Source organism: Trachemys scripta, chromosome 1 (genome assembly GCF_013100865.1).
Source record: "Trachemys scripta elegans isolate TJP31775 chromosome 1, CAS_Tse_1.0, whole genome shotgun sequence".
Taxonomy (NCBI): Eukaryota; Metazoa; Chordata; order Testudines; family Emydidae; genus Trachemys; species Trachemys scripta.
The window spans coordinates 152,313,586-152,331,095 of NC_048298.1; the positions used below are offsets into that span (position 1 = coordinate 152,313,586).

At 37.7% G+C, this 17,510-nt stretch overlaps 1 protein-coding gene across 2 annotated transcripts in view; it reads left to right on the top strand.

Annotated features, from left to right (window-relative positions):
- TBC1D23 (TBC1 domain family member 23) overlaps window positions 1-17,510 on the top strand; it is a 48,634-nt gene that overhangs the window by 16,684 nt on the left and 14,440 nt on the right. For both annotated transcript variants that reach the window (XM_034790022.1, XM_034790031.1), the window contains exons 4-11: window positions 3,572-3,776; window positions 6,826-6,949; window positions 9,623-9,747; window positions 9,854-9,900; window positions 11,024-11,127; window positions 11,813-11,935; window positions 12,963-13,055; window positions 16,719-16,889. In XM_034790022.1, the coding sequence (XP_034645913.1) occupies window positions 3,572-3,776; window positions 6,826-6,949; window positions 9,623-9,747; window positions 9,854-9,900; window positions 11,024-11,127; window positions 11,813-11,935; window positions 12,963-13,055; window positions 16,719-16,889 (992 nt within the window). The remainder of the gene's footprint in view (window positions 1-3,571; window positions 3,777-6,825; window positions 6,950-9,622; window positions 9,748-9,853; window positions 9,901-11,023; window positions 11,128-11,812; window positions 11,936-12,962; window positions 13,056-16,718; window positions 16,890-17,510) is intronic.

Consider the following 17,510-nt stretch of genomic DNA (forward strand, 5'->3'; position numbering starts at 1 on the left):
CACCTCTACCCCGATATAACGCTGTCCTGGGGAGCCAAAAAAAACTTACCGCGTTACAGGTGAAACCGCGTTATATTGAACTTGCTTTGATCCGCCGGAGCGTGCAGCCTCGCTCTCCGGAGCGCTGCTTTAACCGCGTTATATCAGAATTCGTGTTATATCGGGTCGCGTTATATCGGGGTTGTCAAGGCTCCTTCCCCACTCTGAACTTTAGGGTACAGATGTGGGGGCCTGCATGAAAACTTCTAAGCTTAACTACCAGCTTAGATCTGGTTCTCTGCCACCACTCCCAATGTGCTAATTCCCTTCCCTGGGTAGCCTTGAGAGACTCTTCACCAATTCCCTGGTGAATACAGATCCAAACCCCTTGGATCTTAAAACAAGGAGAAATCAACCATCCCCCCCTCCTTTCTCCCACCAACTCCTGGTGGGTCAAGATCCAACCCCCTTGGATCTAAAAACAAGGAAAAATCAATCAGGTTCTTAAAAAGAAGGCTTTTAATTAAAGAAAAAGGTAAAAATCATCTCTGTAAAATCAGGATGGAAAATAACTTTACAGGGTAATCAAACTTAAAAGAGCCCAGAGGACCCCCCTCTAGCCTTAGGTTCAAAGTTACAGCAAACAGAGGTAAACACCCTAGTAAAAGGTACATTTACAAGTTGAGAAAACAAAGATAAAACTGCCACGCCTTGCCTGGCTGTACTTACAAGTTTGAAATATGAGAGACTTGTTCAGAAAGATTTGGAGAGCCTGGATTGATGTCTGGTCCCTCTTAGTCCCAAGAGCGAACTCTACCAAAACAAAGAGCACAAACAAAAGTCTTTCCCCCACCAAGATTTGAAAGTATCTTGTCCCCTTATTGGTCCTTTGGGTCAGATGCCAGCCAGGTTACCTGAGCTTCTTAACCCTTTACAGGTAAAAGGATTTTGGAGTCTCTGGCCAGGAGGGATTTTATAGTATTGTACACAGGAGGGCTGTTACCCTTCCCTTTATAGTTATGACAGGGGTAGAGGTGTATTTAACACCATTATAAATGCTGGCGGCAAAGCGGGGTTTGGGATGGAGGCTGACAGCTCGCGACCACCCCCCCCATGTATGAACCTTGTGACCCCCTGAGGGGTCCCGACCCCCAGGTTGAGAACCTCTGCATTAACCTATGTTCTTTCTCCCACTCCAATTATACCCCTCTCTCTCTCCTTCCCATGCTGCTTGTGACCAGTAAGGTTTGTCAGTGAGTCCTGCCCTGACTAACCTCCTAAGGATTGTCAGAGTGGATCTCCTCTTGTGGTTCACCAGGCAGACTTTTCAAGTATAAAAACGTGCTGCAGCATGGAGATGCAAACTGTGCTTGTCAGCCTGATTTGTCTGCAAGTCTTTTCCCTCTGTCTGCCACCACCCCTCATTTCCCAGTCCCTGGTAGCCAAAGCATAGCTTGCACCTCTACAGCAGAGATGTGTATTTTGTGTACGACAACTCTCTGATTTTGCCATCAGAAGACCTGCTCTGATATTTTAATCTGTCTGAGATCAGAATTCGTGTTTTGTATGTAAGTGGGTTTTTGAGGAATTGGAGATATGCATTATGGATTAGTCTGTTGAATTAAAAGTCCCTTTTGACTTTGGAGCTGGGGAGACTGTGTTATGTGCTGAGTGCTCCAAATTGGAATAAAAGAGGGGCATTTAGCACATTTTCAATCTATCTCTTTGTTTCATGTAGGCTAGAAAATCCAGTCTCATCTGTTCCCACTTCATTGTGATATCCCAGCTTGCTTTGAACATTTAGGCCAATACCTTTTTCTTAAAACTAGGGCTGTCGATTAATCACAGTTAACTCACACAATTAACTCAAAAAAATTAATCGCCATTAACCGCACTGTTAAACAATAGAATACCAACTGAAATTTATTAAATATTTTGGATGTTTTCTACATTTTCAAATGTCTATTTCAGTTACAGCACAGAATTCAAAATGTACAGTGCTCACTTTATATTTTTATTACAAATATTTGCACTGTAAAAATGATAAAAGAAATAGTTTTTTCAATTCACCTCATACAAGTACTGAAGTGCAATCTCTTTATCATGAAAACGCATCTTACAAATATAGGGTTTTTGTTACATAACTGCACTCAAAAACAAAACAGCATAAAACTTTAGAGTCTATAAGTCCACTCAGTCCTACTTCTTCTTCAGCCAATCATTAAAGAAATAAGTTTGTTTACATTTACGGGAGATAATGCTGCCCACTTCTTAATTACAGTGTCACCTGAAAATGAGAACAGGCATTCACATGGCACTGTTGTAGCCGGCGTCACAAGATATTTATGTGCAGATGCACTAAAGATTCGTATGCCTCTTCATGCTTCGGCCATCGTTCCAGAGGACATGCTTCCATGCCTATGACGCTTGTTAAAAAAATAATGCGTTAATTAAATTTGTGACTGAACTCCTTGGGGGAGAATTGTATGTCTCCTGATCTGTTTTACCCGCATTCTGCCATATATTTCATGTTATAGTAGTCTCAGACAATGACCCAGCACATGTTGTTTGTTTTAAGAACACTTTCTCTGCAAATTTGACAAAATGCAAAGATACCAATGTGAAATTTCTAAAGATAGCTACAGCACTCGACCCAAGATTTAAGAATCTGAAGTGCCTCCCAAAATCTGCAAGGGATGAGGTGTGGAGCATGCTTTCAGAAGTCTTACAAGAGCAACACTCTGATGCGGAAACTATAGCACCTGAACCACCAAAAAAGAAAATCAACCTTCTGCTGGTAGCATCTGACAACTCATGATGATGAAAATGAACATGTCGGTCTACACTGTTTTGGATGGTTATCAAGCAGAACCTGTCATCAGCATGTCCCCTGGAATGGTGGTTGAAGCATGAAGGGCCATATGAATCTTTAATGCATCTGGCATGTAAATATCTTGTGACACTAGCTACAACGGTGCCATGCAAACGCCTGTTCTCACTTTCAGGTTACGTTGTAAACAAGAAGTGGGCAGCATTAACTCCTGCAAATGTAAACAAACTTGTTTGTCTGAGCAATTGGGTGAACAAGAAGTAGGACTTATTGGACTTGTAGGCTCTAAAGTTTTACATTGTTTTATGTTTGAATGCAGTTATTTTTTGTACATAATTCTACATTTTGTAAGTTCAACTTGCATGATAAAGAAATTGCACTACAGTACTTGTTAGTATTTTTCAATTCACCTATTTCTTTTGTATTTTACAGTGCAAATATTTGTAATCAAAAATAAAGTGAGTACTGTACACTTCATATTCTGTGTTGTAATTGAAATAAATATATTTGAAAATGTAGAAAACGTCCAAAAATATTTAAATAAATGATATTCTATTATTGTTTAACAGTGTGATTAATCGTGATTAATTTTTTTAATCGCTTGACAGCACTACTTAAAACCTGTTTTCACACCATCACTTAAAAACCTAATTCAAACTACTGTATCTGCAGTCAGTTACAGTTCTGTATGTGAGTGTAACTGCGATATGAAACTATTCCATAACTGTCTCTGAAGTATTTGTTATACTTTTCTATTTCCAGAACAGCTGTCAGTGCCAGAAGAGGAGAAGTCAGTATTACTTTTGGATATTGAGTCCGTTACTACCTTTTATTGTAAATCGCGTAATGTTAAATACAATTCCTGCCTCGGTTGGATACATCTACTGAAGCCACTGGTGCATCTTCGAATTCCACGTAGTGATTTATACAACTGCTTTTATGCTATTATGAACAAGTACATTCCTAGGTAAAATGTGTGTGTGAGAGAGAAAACGAACTACTGTTGCTGGCATCGAATGTGTAAATTTTTCATAACTAGTTTCTTAAAAGATACATTATGGTGGTTTTGGCAAATGGTATAGAAATTTCTGCAGTAATAAAGGAGTAGCATCGTTTGTAGCAAAACTGCCACATTCCCTCGGATTATTGTAAAATTGGAGGTGTACATGAAAATGTAACTAATTAAATGCTACAGACATGTTAGATACGATTCCAGAAAATGACTATCGAAATTTTCATGATATAACTAATTCACGTGTAACTGGCACACGTTCCTTAAACCTGTTAAAAAACACATTATCACCTCATGCAATATCGGAAATACTTGTTTAGAAACTGTTCTGCCTATATGTTCTGTAAGATAAACTTTCTCTTCCCTTATTAGCATTTTGCATATCTATGATGCCTGCCTTTCAGTGACTTCAAAACATTTCACAAACACTAAGTTTCTCAACATCACCATAAAGGAGGTAGATACTATTGTCCCCATGTTATGGGTGGGTAAACTGAGGCACAGAAAGGTCTGATTTCCCAAGCTGCACAGTAGGTAATCATCAATTTGGAAATAAAACTCAAAAATCCTGAAGCAGCACCTGCTGTTTTAACCACTACATTTTACTCCCTCCTATTAAAATTAATATTACTTGTACTACAGTAGTGCCTGTAGACTCCAAATGTGCAAAGTGCTGTACATATACATACTAATGGACAGTCTCTGCTCAAAGATCTTAGTCTAGATGAGACAAAGGGTGTGAGAGGAAGTATTATCCCCATTTTACAAATGAGAAATGAAGAGATTTAAATAATTTGGCCAACATTTCACAGACAGTCCTGTAGCAGTTGGGAATGGAACCCAGATCTTTTGTGTTCAAGTCCAGTGCCTTAACCATAGGACTATCCTTATACTCTCTCCTTTCCCCCCCCCCCCCCCCCCAAAAAAAAGCAACTTAAAGAAAGCAGGATTTCTTGTTAATAATTTACCTGTTGCTGATACTTACCTGAAATCATAATTGTAGGCAGGTTGTTTTGCTTTAACAGAACATTGACATAAGGTAGGGGTATGTGCAGAAAGAGCAGATGAACTGTTAAACTATAGCCAGTTTCTCTTGAAAACAGCTTATTTAACAAATCAAGGGAAGGAAGACACAATGTATAAAATTAATAGAATTGTTCTTAAAGAGAGAATGATTTTCAAACCTTTGCTACATGTGATACCTGTTCTCAAAAGTTTATTTATTTATTGTAATAATAAGGAAGTTCTCTTCTCCCCACAGCTAGCTATATTTCCCTCCTTTGCCTGTAGAATAATAATGATTCATATTAGCTGGACAGAGTAAATTAACTGCTTACATGAAAATGTCAAGCCATTAATATTGACATATCTGTTTTTAATAAAGGGTTATTTCTTTACCCCTCACCAGGAGAAAATGAAAACAAATGAGCACACATTTATCACATCATGCAAAGATAGGAATTAACACAAAATGTGTTTTAGTATATGATCTGAAATAGTGATAAACAACCTAGAAAGTTGGTGAATGGTTGATAGTAGAGTCTACAGGATTTCCCATCCTCATTTGCTAATGCGGGCAGGTGTTAGGTTGAGAATTCTGTTTTCTCATGGCAACATTCCCTCTAGTGAGGGGTGAAAAACAGATTATTCTTCAGGTGGTCAACTCTTTTCTTTCTTTGGCTAGAGAGTGATACTTAAATCAGCATCTCAAACACTTTTTTTTTTCTTTTTGTATCATTCTGCCTTTTCACCCCTCTAGTGAGTGAGGAGGTAGGTATTTGAACTCGCTGCTCTTGAGAGGCAGAGAGTTGCATTTCAATTAGAGCAGTGGTTCTCAAACTTTTGTACTGGTGACCCCTTTCACATAGCAAACCTCTGAGTGTGACCCCCCCTTATAAATTAAAAATACTTTTTATATATTTAACACTATTATAAATGCTGGAGGCAAAGCGGGATTTGGGGTGGAGGTTGACAGCTCACAACCCCCTCATGTAATAACCTTGTGACCCCCTGTGGGATCCCGACCCCCAGTTTGAGAACCCCTGAACTAGACATCTGGACAGGCCACTACAGGATTGATTGAGCTGGTAAGTAGTAGGGAGCAATTTATTCAGCAGAGCAATTTAAGAAAAATCCTACTATGTCTGAAATGGAGGTTTTATTACAATCATTGTAAGCTGAAACTCAGAGAAACTAATTCTCTAAATTCTAAAAGAGTTTTGAGTCCATTTTGAATATTGGTAGCTGGTAAAGTGTGAGGGACTTGAACTCTTCTATTAACCATTCAGATTGAAATTTAATTTTTGAGACTAAATTGTTACGCAAAAAATAAGACAATGGAATGTCTTCAGTTTGTTACCATTACACTGTTAACTGAATGGGAAAGCAGAAATATTTTAATAACTAAAATAACACATTAAATTAGTGGAATGTTTCACTTGAAACTTCAACATACAGTAATAGAATTGCCCACATAGAGAGACTCAAGTGAACTACATTGATTGGGAGAGCTGTGTATTGAGTGGACTTAACTTAGCAGAAAGATCTGTCTTTATGGTCTTCCAAATTTATTTTGTCCTACTCCATACCATGATTTGCCTCTCTTCCCTCCCCACTAGTTGCTTAATGTAAAAATTTTTATTCAGGTGTACATGGAGCTGTTTTAAAATCACTTTGATCAGTTCTATTAGAATAGTTAACAATTTTCTCTGTTTAGATTGAGGCACGCTCCTTCCCAAAGTGCCTTTCACAAAAGAATGTTTAAACTTTATTTTGATATTTAAATGTGATGGCTTAAATTGTTAAAAATTGTTAAGTATTTGTTAATTCTCCACACCATCTGATCAGCTTTGATGTGGCCACTTGTATGAGTGAAGGGATTACATGTTTCCTCTTAAGACACATGAAGTTATATTTTCTTCTTAGCTAAGAATTGCCAATATAAGCCTAATGACTGGAGTATTAGGGTGTTTTCATAAACATTGTCTTGCTACTTGCTTTTTAGGGATTGTTTCCAGAAGGGGAGACCATTTCATCTATTTAGGCTTCTCCTCCAGTATCATGAGCCTGAACTCTGCTCCTTTCTTGATACTAAGAAGATAACACCGGATTCGTATGCACTCAACTGGGTAATAAAGTGAAAGTAGGGAAACATAATGAAAAATAAATTTCTGTAGAAACTTTAAGTACAAACTGCTGAGCTATGGAGTAGTGATGCAAAAGGAATTTGGAGGTGTTTTTTTTTTTTAATCACTTCCCAAGTGTTCTGAAATAGAGGAAGAACACAAAGGTGTGTGTGTGTTTTTTTGTTTTTGTTTTTTGTTTTTTTTTTAGTATGTCACTTTTATAGTCTCTAGCCATTCCATTCCAAATAGAAGGTGGAATCTTGTGAACATTAGATCCTTACTGTAGAAATAAAACCTAAGCTATTGATACTAGGGATTGGAAGTGTTCATATTAAGTATGAGTGGCAATGTCTGAATTGACTGCTACTTCCAAGAGGCGGTTAAATAGTACTGCATACTACTTCCCCAAGTATTCAGTTGTTTTGCATCTGCACATCAGTTCAGAGATTATGGATTAGAATTAAGGGCTAACTCCGTTTATAAATTCAAGTTATTGTTGTCTGTTTTTTTTAAATTCCTCCCTCACTTAACTAAAATATTTGAATTGACAGAGCTAATACTAAGATAATTCTTTACAGGATTGCAGCCTAAGACTGTGTATCACTGTCTCTTAAAGAATTGGCCTCCCCCCCACCACCTTTAATTTGCTAATTAATATGACCTGGCACTTGTTTTGTAGTCACACATCATATTGAAGTCAGCGTGAATGTGCATCAAAAGACTGCAAGATCAAACTCGATAGTAGTGTAGGAAATCCAAAACTTTGTTTCTGGGACAATTTTCTTAAATTATATTTTGCAAGAGAAGTCTGTAAAATGTATATATAGTAAAGACACTGGTGGTAAACCATGAAACATACACCCTGACTGCTAGGATTTATTTTTGTATTCTTGGGCTCTACCAAGTTTTTCAAAGGTTCTTCACTTCAAGCTAGAAGAATAAAAAGCTATAAAACTGGGTATGAAATAGCACCTCTTTTAATTAGAGCTTTCTGTGCTGCTACCAACTTAATACTAACCTGCAGCAGGTAAAATATGATATTGATATATACACACAAATAAATAAAATCTAGCTTTGGCCAGTCAACATCTAAAGCAGCAGTCAGATTTGGCTGTAGTCTGTCTAGTATATTACTCCCTAGTGAAAGCATGTTTCAGTAACTTTTATATAGAAGATGTCAAAATCAAATTTTAGGGGGAAAAACACATTTTAGCTCAGTGTTTTTTCCTTGGCTCCTTCAGAATTGTTGTTGCCCTCAATATCCTACTTGTAGCAGTACTAGCTAAGAGGCTACTCTTAGATTTTCACTTTATTTTAAGAGGCTAAACTAGGATGACTTTTCTTTCTAAGGTCACTATATTTTGAGGGATTGGGAGTGGGGATTCAAACACACAAAAGTTTGTAAGAAACATCATTTATATCTGTCAGTGCACCATTGTCCTTCAAAGAAAGACCGTTTTCAACAGAGCTTACCTGAAAATTGTTCAAACCTTCTGACCCTTATTACAACAGCAAATTGGGAGGTGTTAAACGCTCTCAAGATAGCTTTTAAAAGTAGGTGAAGTGCTATTGAAAGCCATGACTGTAGCAATCCCCCCATCTGGAGCACATCAGAAGGCTCAGCAAGCCCCTAAATCAGCCAAGTACTACACTGTTCAGTTAAGTATCATTACAAATGTTGTCCGGCATGGAAGGAAATTCACAGCTTGTGTTCTTTCATCCGCTTTGCACTTTCTGTGTAGTGGAAAGCATGCATTTTTTAAAAGTGTGTGTGCCCAAAGATTATTTTTTTTATAATGGTAATAAAACACTCCATTCCTGGCAGATAGATAGTAACTCAGTTATCAGCCTAATGATTTAAAACTTAGGTGGTGTGTCTCATTGCCAAACTAATGTGTGACCCTCTTTAACTTAAGGTCTGGTTCAACTGTGAAAAGTGGCCATGTAAAAATGGCACCACTTTAATAAGTACACTGCTACCTCGATATGACACGACCCGATATAACACACATTCAGATATAACACGGTAAAGCAGTGTTCCGGGGGGGGGCTGCGCACACCGGTGTATCAAAGCAAGTTCAATATAACGCGGTTTCACCTATAATGCGGTAAGATTTTTTGGCTCCCGAGGACAGCGTTATATTGAGGTAGAGGTGTATTCACTGTTTCACAGTGTGTATTCAAAGTCATGTCTGCTTGCTTTACTGACTAAAATAAGTTCTGTCACTACTTTTTGTTAAGATTAGCCCTGCAGAGCCAACAAAACAGTAGGGAATTAATTCTATTATGGCTTACGCTTCATCAGAATTATTAACTAAGTTAAATTTCAAAACCTGTATTGCTGAAGGCATATGAGCCAGAAATAAGCCCAGCCCAACTTTCAGATCCCAAGTTGAGTTTGCAGGGCTGGCAGTAAAAAAAAAAAAAAAAGAACACTTCAGCTGTGAAGTGAGCATATGTAAAAATAGAGAAACCATCTGGATCCCCACTATGCAACTTTTTCAAAATAATTTTTAAGGGTAGAATTACCCTTCAATTCACAGTGCAGATGTACAATTTCAAGTGACTTCAATGTTTTTCTTTTAGCTAGCTTGTCTGTCTGTTAGCAATATTGTAGTCCTGCTAAAGTTGTTCCTGACTCTTTGCTTTCTTTCACGCTATTCCCCAACTTTTCAGCTTGGAAGCCTCTTTTCATATTACTGCTCAGCTGAAGTCACTCAGGCAATATGGGATGGATACCTACAACAAGCAGATCCATTTTTTATTTATTTCTTAATGTTAATCATCCTTGTCAATGCAAAGTGAGTACATAGTTGTTAATATGAATTCGTTGGTCTCACAGCTTTGTCCATATTTGGTGTTTATTTTTACTGACTTAATCCATGCTTGTGTTTCTACTATTTTCAGAGATGTTATTTTAACACAAGAATCAGACAGCAGAGAAGAAATGATAAGTACGTACTGCTCTTGTAATGCTGCTGCTAAAATAATCTTCCCCATTTGCCAGTCTGATTCCATCACTCCCTCAGCAAATCCCCTCACTAGCTGTTTCTTTTCATAGTGTTCCTGATTGTCACCTTCAAATCTCTGCATTGCAACACAGTTTCTGCCCATATTCTGCTTTCATATCTTCCTTCGTTCCCCCATCACTTTTTGCATCCTACCCATTCTTTTCTTGCGTTTCCCTTTCCTTCACCCACACTTGGCAGCATGCCTTTCTTCATGTGCTTGAAACAACCTCTCTATTCATGATCCAGTCCCCTCACTAACTCTTTCTCTTAGATGCTGTATGCACCCATTTTTGTGTTTGTTCTTTCCCCCTTGTCTTCATTTATATGAATTAGACTGTAGGCTCCTTGGGTAGGGATTTCATCTATTATATTTCTAAAGTTGGGTTCACGTCAATGAAAATGCTGGTCCATGAACTATTAAATCTATTTTTTTTTTAAATAAATCCCGTAATACACAATAAAGTTGTTTTGGGTTATTTGCCATATTGGCATACACTGGTGAGTTGCGCCCTTTCATCGTGATGGATGGATAAGTGTCCAGTAGTCACTCAGAGTTTTTGGTGCTTTCCCTGGATCTTCCTGAGCTCTCTTTACTAGATGACGTATTGATTGAGGATTAAACTCTAAATTTAGATAGAAATCCACGAAACATGAGCAATTCTGAGTTGAAGCTCAAACATCTAGCAAATAACATGCATGTGTGTGGTGTGTTTCTGAGGTTCAGAAACATTTAAGGGGATAACAAATATTTCCTGCATTTTCTGGCTCCACCCGTCTGTAACTAATGAGATTTGACTAGCAGTCCCATCCCATCACTCAACAATACAGGCAGCTTAGGAAGCCACCACTATATTCACAAATGTACTGGTAAATACCACATATTTTGAATATGTAACTTCCAAAACAACTATGTTCCTGAATGAGAGGATAAATTAACAAGTTAGTTGAAAAAATTAATTGTGTTGTGCTCTATTAAAAAAAGTATATTTTACTGTTTGAAAAGGCCACATGCAATGTTTTGTTTAAAATGTTTTAAGTATTAATTTCCGTATGTTGCATGTTACAGGATTCCTAGAAACTTCCCCAGCCAGTTTGGATATAGAAGATATAGAAGACCTTTTCTCTTTGGCACAATATTATTCTAGTAAAACTCCAGCTTCTTTCAGAAAGGTAATAGCCAAGCAGTTGAGGAAATTACTTTATAACTTGGTGATTTTTATGAACACTGAGCAATTCAGACAGGCCAAACTGAGACAGTAGTTCTCTGGCAGGGATCGGATAGCAATCTTGGATGTAATTTTGAGAAAGTGAGCAGAAAATGCTATTGAGATGAAGGATAAACAGGGCTCTTAGTATAGGGGATAGTTCTGCACTTCCGACTGTCAAAAGTAGTCCCACTGACTCCAGTGCAACTAATAACTTGTAACTGGTACTTACTACTTTTGGCTTACTTGTGCTTTCTTCTGAGCATGGTGTACAAATGTTTTGTGGTAGACAAGTAATGGGGATAATCAAAGGGGCAGGATTTCCTTAACACCAACTTTTGTTTGCTGAGATGAAAAAATGTTTTTTTAACCATGTTGACGCAACCGTAGTCATACAGGGCTGTCAAACGATTATTTTCACAAATTTGAATGTAAGGGAAGTCTGGCTGTTTTAATGGTTTTCAGAAATTCTCTGATGGAAAAACTCATGTGACCAAGATATGGCTGACTCTTATTTTTAACTTGTCTATAAAGTCCAATGTACACCTGTAACATTGTAGAAGTAACAATCTTAGATTGGAGTCTGATTTTTTTTTGAAGTATAATAACTGCAATTAATGTTAAAGGTATTTTGTGTCTTACCATAATAGAACAACCACAGTCTCTTTGGCAGCAGCTTGTTGGGACTCAAGGATGACGACACAGACTTGAGCCAAGCTCTCTGTCTAGCAATTTCAGTATCTGAGATTCTTCAAGCAAATCAGCAACAAGGGGTCTGTAACTAGACGTACTACATTACTGTTTTCCAAAAGGAGAGGAGAAATCTTTTATTTCCCCATCTAGCTGAAATCTTTTCTGGGAGCTGAAAATACAAGTTACTGTTTGCTGATTTAGAAATAATTTCGTGCCTTGAGATTCTAGCTTCCTTATAAAGGATTTCCTGGCCACAGTGCAGCCTTACTACAAGGGGCAATGATTCCCCCCCACCCCCCATAGCAGGCCTTTCATGGGAGGTGAGGAGCCTAGTGTGACATTCCCTTAATTTGATTTCCTTAAATAGGGATGCAGATTTACAAACAAAAACAAAACACACACTTGCACGCAAGTGCGCACACACAATATTTCAGTGGAAGATCAACTCTTTACCTGTGACTAAAATACTGCTACAAAAGAATCCTGCCTTGGGTTGTGAAATGTTAATTTGTGCAATAGTTTGTAAGACAAATATACTAGCATGCAGAGACTTTACTGTCAATATTTTAGTATAATACATGAATAATGTTGTAGTTTGATGTAAGTCCAGTGTTTTGTCTTTAAAAAGGTACCTGCCTTTTTAATAACAGCTTTCTGGCCTCAATTCAGTAAAGCAATGAACATATGCTTACGTTTATCCCTTTTGAACTAAGCACTTAATCATATGCTTAGCTTTAATTTTATGTTGGTTCTGACTGCATTGTTATGTGCTATTAAGTAGGGGCTGCATTTCTTCCCAATGATGGGTAAAATGATTTCATTGTCATATAGCACTTGGAGTCTGTTGGAAATGAAAACTGCTATATTAATGTAAGATCGCTGTTGGGGCATTATTGGTGGTGTTATACTGCTTTAGCTGGGCGCTCCCACAATGAACATAGTTTTTTGATAACTAGTAAGTCATATCAGGAGACCCATCCCTATAGCATAGGAGTCCTTACTAAAAAGAGATTGCATAACAAATCCATTTGAATGGTATGACTTTCCCAGTAATTATTTTAAACTTTAAATTAGTAAATCGCAACAGGTAAAATGTTTTTCTTTCAGGAAGGAGTAAGGTTCTTTGTAGTGGATTGTCGTCCTGCGGAACAATACAATGCTGGGCATTTATCAACAGCATTTCACCTAGACTCAGACTTGGTTAGTATGCTTTATGTTTTTGACAAAAGCTGTTCTTTAACTTCCTTAATTAAAACAAAACTGAGAGAGAGATGTCTAGTTTCACAAACCATTGGTTCTCAAATTCTCATCAATGGAGCACTTGGTGGTGGTCTTCAGTTTATACTCCCATGTTTCAGAAGTGAGCTTTTTCTAAAAGTCCTAGGTTTATTTGTTTTTTTTAAGAGTCTCCACCCATTTTGCCCCAGATATTTTTCCCTGAAATGTTATATTGGCAAATAGTATTCCTTAAAACTTAGTGTATATTTTATCTAAAACTAAATGTGTATTTACATTGTTGAGTTTACTGCCGGTAGCAGCCATCTTGCTGACAAATTTAATCTTTTGTGACACCAGGAGAAAGCCAACATAAGCAAAATCCTGGTGTCACAAAATCTCATCCTGCTTGGATGAGAACTCCAAATAATTTAGTAGGTGTCACTCTTCTTTGTCAGTACTAAAGCAAGACCACAGTGTGGCTTTATGGGGCACTGTGCTGCTGGCTCTCATGGTGCTATGAGAGAAGATATGTTATCTTGGAGCTGATCTCTATATGAAGTTACGTAGGTTATATAGGTTTCTTGCATTACAGCCAAACTTTCTTTAATATAAATTTATAAACCTATAGATACATCAAATACTTAAACTATAAGAAAAGATATATATATACAAGCAAGCAGGTTAGTCCTATAGGCTACAGATGTAAAACTGAGATCCTGTTAACTTCATTACAGATCCCACTGGAATTTCTGTACAAGTGTGGGTGTGAACTCTTATTACACATTTTTGCCTTCTTGAAATTGTCTCTGCCATTTCGGTTGGGTGCCATAACATTATTCGCTTATTGTCTTAAACTGTCTTGTAGTGCAGTTGTTTCACCTCCGAGATGGCTGTTTTTTGTTGCTCAGTGAATACCATATATGTAGCTCATAAAGTGCTTTTTGATAATTATTCATTCTGATCACAGAAGTGGGTGACTAGGCAACAAAATGGTAGATTAAATTTAATGTTGCTATGTGCAAAGTAATGTACATTGGCAAACTATCCCAACTATACATACAAAATGATGGGCTCTAAATTAGTGTTACCACTCAAGAAAGAGATCTTAGAGTGATCATGGATAGTTCTTTGAAAACATCTGCTTAATGTGCTGCAAGAGTGAAAAAAAAGCTAACAATGTTAGGAACCATTAGGAAAAGGATAGATAATGAAACAGAAAATATCATAATGCCACTATATAAATCCATGATCTGCCCACACCTTGAATACTGCATGCAGTTCTGGTCACCCCATCTCAAAAAAGATATATTAGCATTGGAAAAAGTAGAGAGAAGAGCAACAAAAATGATTAGGGGTATGGAACAGCTTCCATACAAGGAGAGATGAAAAAGACTGGTACTGTTTAGCTTAGAAAAGAGACGACTAAGTGGGAATATGATTAGGGGCCTCTAAAATCATGAAGGCTGTGGAGAAAGTGAATAGGGAAGTGTTTACCCCTTTGCATAGCACAAGAATCAGGGGTCACCCAATTATATTTATAGGCAGCAGGTTTAAAACAAACATAAGGAAATACTTCTTCACTCCATGCACAGTCAACCTGTGGAATTTTTGGGATGTTATGAAGGCCAAAATTATAACTGGGTTCAAAAAAGAATTAGATAAATTCATGGAAGATAGGTCCATCAGGGGCTATTAGCCAAGAGGATCAGGGACGCAACCCCATACTCTGGATGTCCCTAAACCTCAGACTGCCAGAAGCTGGGACTGAATGACAGAAAATGCATCATTTAATAATTGTCCTATTCTATTCATTCCCTCTAAAGCTTCTAGCACTGGCCACTGTAGGAAGACAGGATATTAGATGGCCCATTGGTCTGACCCTCGTATGGCCATTTTTATGTTGTTATGAGTGAAAGTTTTAATGTCCTTCATTTATATCACTAGTTTTCATGTTTCTGTAATATTGTTGTAATAATCAGAAGACAGTTACAACTGAATATTTAAATACAATTATTGTCTGTATAGTTAAGTTCTTTTTGCAAGTAAACCAATATTTATGTAGGAAAGAAACGTAAATATTTTCCTCTTGATGCATGTGGATAACAACTCCATGAGCCTTAATGGAATGTTTGTGTTCATTGAGGTAGAAATAGGCCCCTTTAACTGCTTAATGTTATAAAATAATACGTTTTATTAATCAAAATTATGTCCTTCAAACTGCTGTCCTCCCTTTTCAATATACTGGACATATTAAAATTGTCAGGCATTTAAATGAGATATAAACTGGGATTAATTGCTGTAGTTTTACAGTTGACTGGCTATAATTGCCCTTACTTGAATAAATAAGACAAACTGTCATATAACTGATGAAAACATGTTCAATTAATAAAAATAGCCTGTTGCAGTTTTATTTGTGCGTGTGCGGGTACATTGTGGAGGATTTAATGTAAGAAGCAGTATGTCCAAACAATTGCTGATTGAAAATAAAAGCTATTCAGGTAACCTAATACATTTTATTCACATGTACCAAGTGCAATACTTTCACCGGGGGAGTAAGCATTTGACTCCATGTAATTTATATATCGCTTTAATGGCAGGAAGTAGTGGGGTTTAACCAGTAATTAATAATTACAGCATTTGGCTGTAAGAGGATCTTGGTTCTAATTTGGGTTGAACTACTGACTTGCTGTGTCACCTTGAGCAAGTTGTTAGATCTTTGTGCCTCATTATTCAGTCCAACCAGAAAACTGGATTAAAAAAAAAATTTTTTTTTTTCTTAAAACCTGTTGTGTAAACTGAATTTTTTTTTGATGGACTTAATTAAGTGTCCCTTCTTAAGCCCCTACCCCTGGAAGGGGGAGAAAAGTGTCATTGGGTTTGGAAAGTCCACTTTTCTTCCCCTTTTTGACAGGCTGCTCATGTTGTTGTTGCTATGATAAATCTGACCTGTAATGTATTCTGGTCTGTAGTATAGAGGCTAACACAATTTTAGCTTTTGAAGTGTACTGAGAACCCTTTCATCCATCTGGATATCTTAAACTTGTCAGTTTGTTTCAGGAGCTCAGACAGTTATGAGGTGTTACACAAGTAGCTCTTCCCTATATCTCTCATCTCCTCTTGTCACATCTTCCTCACCCCTCTCTGCTCTTCTCAGCAGCCCTCAGGTACCAATGTAAAAGCAATTCAGAAATGCCTAAAATAGAGCCCAGCCTCGCTGTCCAATTTGTGTCCTTCTCAAACTCTTATTTTTTGTGTCTTTTTGTACATCATCCTACAAACATGGAAAATCCTCCTGATTCCAACTTGCTACCTTACCACCTTTTCATTCAAGTCCTCCTTTAAAAAAGATTCAGTTTTTCTACTGTGTCAATAAGAACTGAGTTAATAAAAATCAAAAATATTCTGAGGGTTTTTTTCTCAGAAAGTCTTCTGTATGTGTCTTTGTTAGCTAATATGACCTCTGGGACACAGACTGTCTTTAATTTGCCTTGTAAAGTGCTGAGCACACAGTGCTTAGTGAATAACAAATAAATGAGAGCCCTGATGCGAGTGTGTGTGTGTGTGTGTGTGTGTGTGCGCGCGCGCGCATGCGCTGACAAGTTGTATGCAAAGTAAATAGCTAACATTCTGTTTTTTATTCTTTAGATGCTCCAGAACCCATCAGAGTTTGCACTGTCTGTAAAATCCTTGTTAGAAGCACAGAAGCAATCCATTGAGTCTGGCTCCATAGCTAGTGGGGAGCATCTCTGTTTCATGGGAAGTGGCAGGGAAGAGGAGGACATGTATATGAACATGGTGTTGGCACATTTTTTACAGGTACAACTAGGATATTGGAATTATTGTTTGAACAACTGAAATTACGTTCTTTCACATATCGGTAAAAAGTGACAAAATAGACTTTCTTTACACATTAACTGTTCTTATAACTACACATGGTTTTGAGCAGTCATTTAATGACAACCAAAATTAGTTGTTCACTTCAACCCAGATCTTGCCTTCCTTTAAACAAATACACAGTAGAGGATCTTGGCATCAGGAAAATCCAGCAAGGGTGCACTTGCACAGTTCTCGCCATATTATTCTACGGCGAGGTAAGATTCGTTCTTGCCCTTCCCTCATGCTCTTTCTTCTCCTCCCCTGGGAAGATACCTGGGATCCATCAGAGAGCTAAGGACATCGATATGGAGGTTATGCTTCCACCCGGTCTAACTTAGCCCTCCAGGATCCCTGGCTTAACTGGAACCACACTGTCAGAGTCCCTTCTCTACAGTCTGCTTCTAGGCTCTTATAAGGGTTAGAGTCATATCTCAAGAAGCTCTGGAGGAAAGTTTAATGCAGTCTGAAGTTGCAGTATCTTACCTGAGGATTCCCCATAGAAATCCTCCAAAGCTATTGCTACCAGTGCTGTGATTTCACAGCTACCCTGGAGCCAGTCTG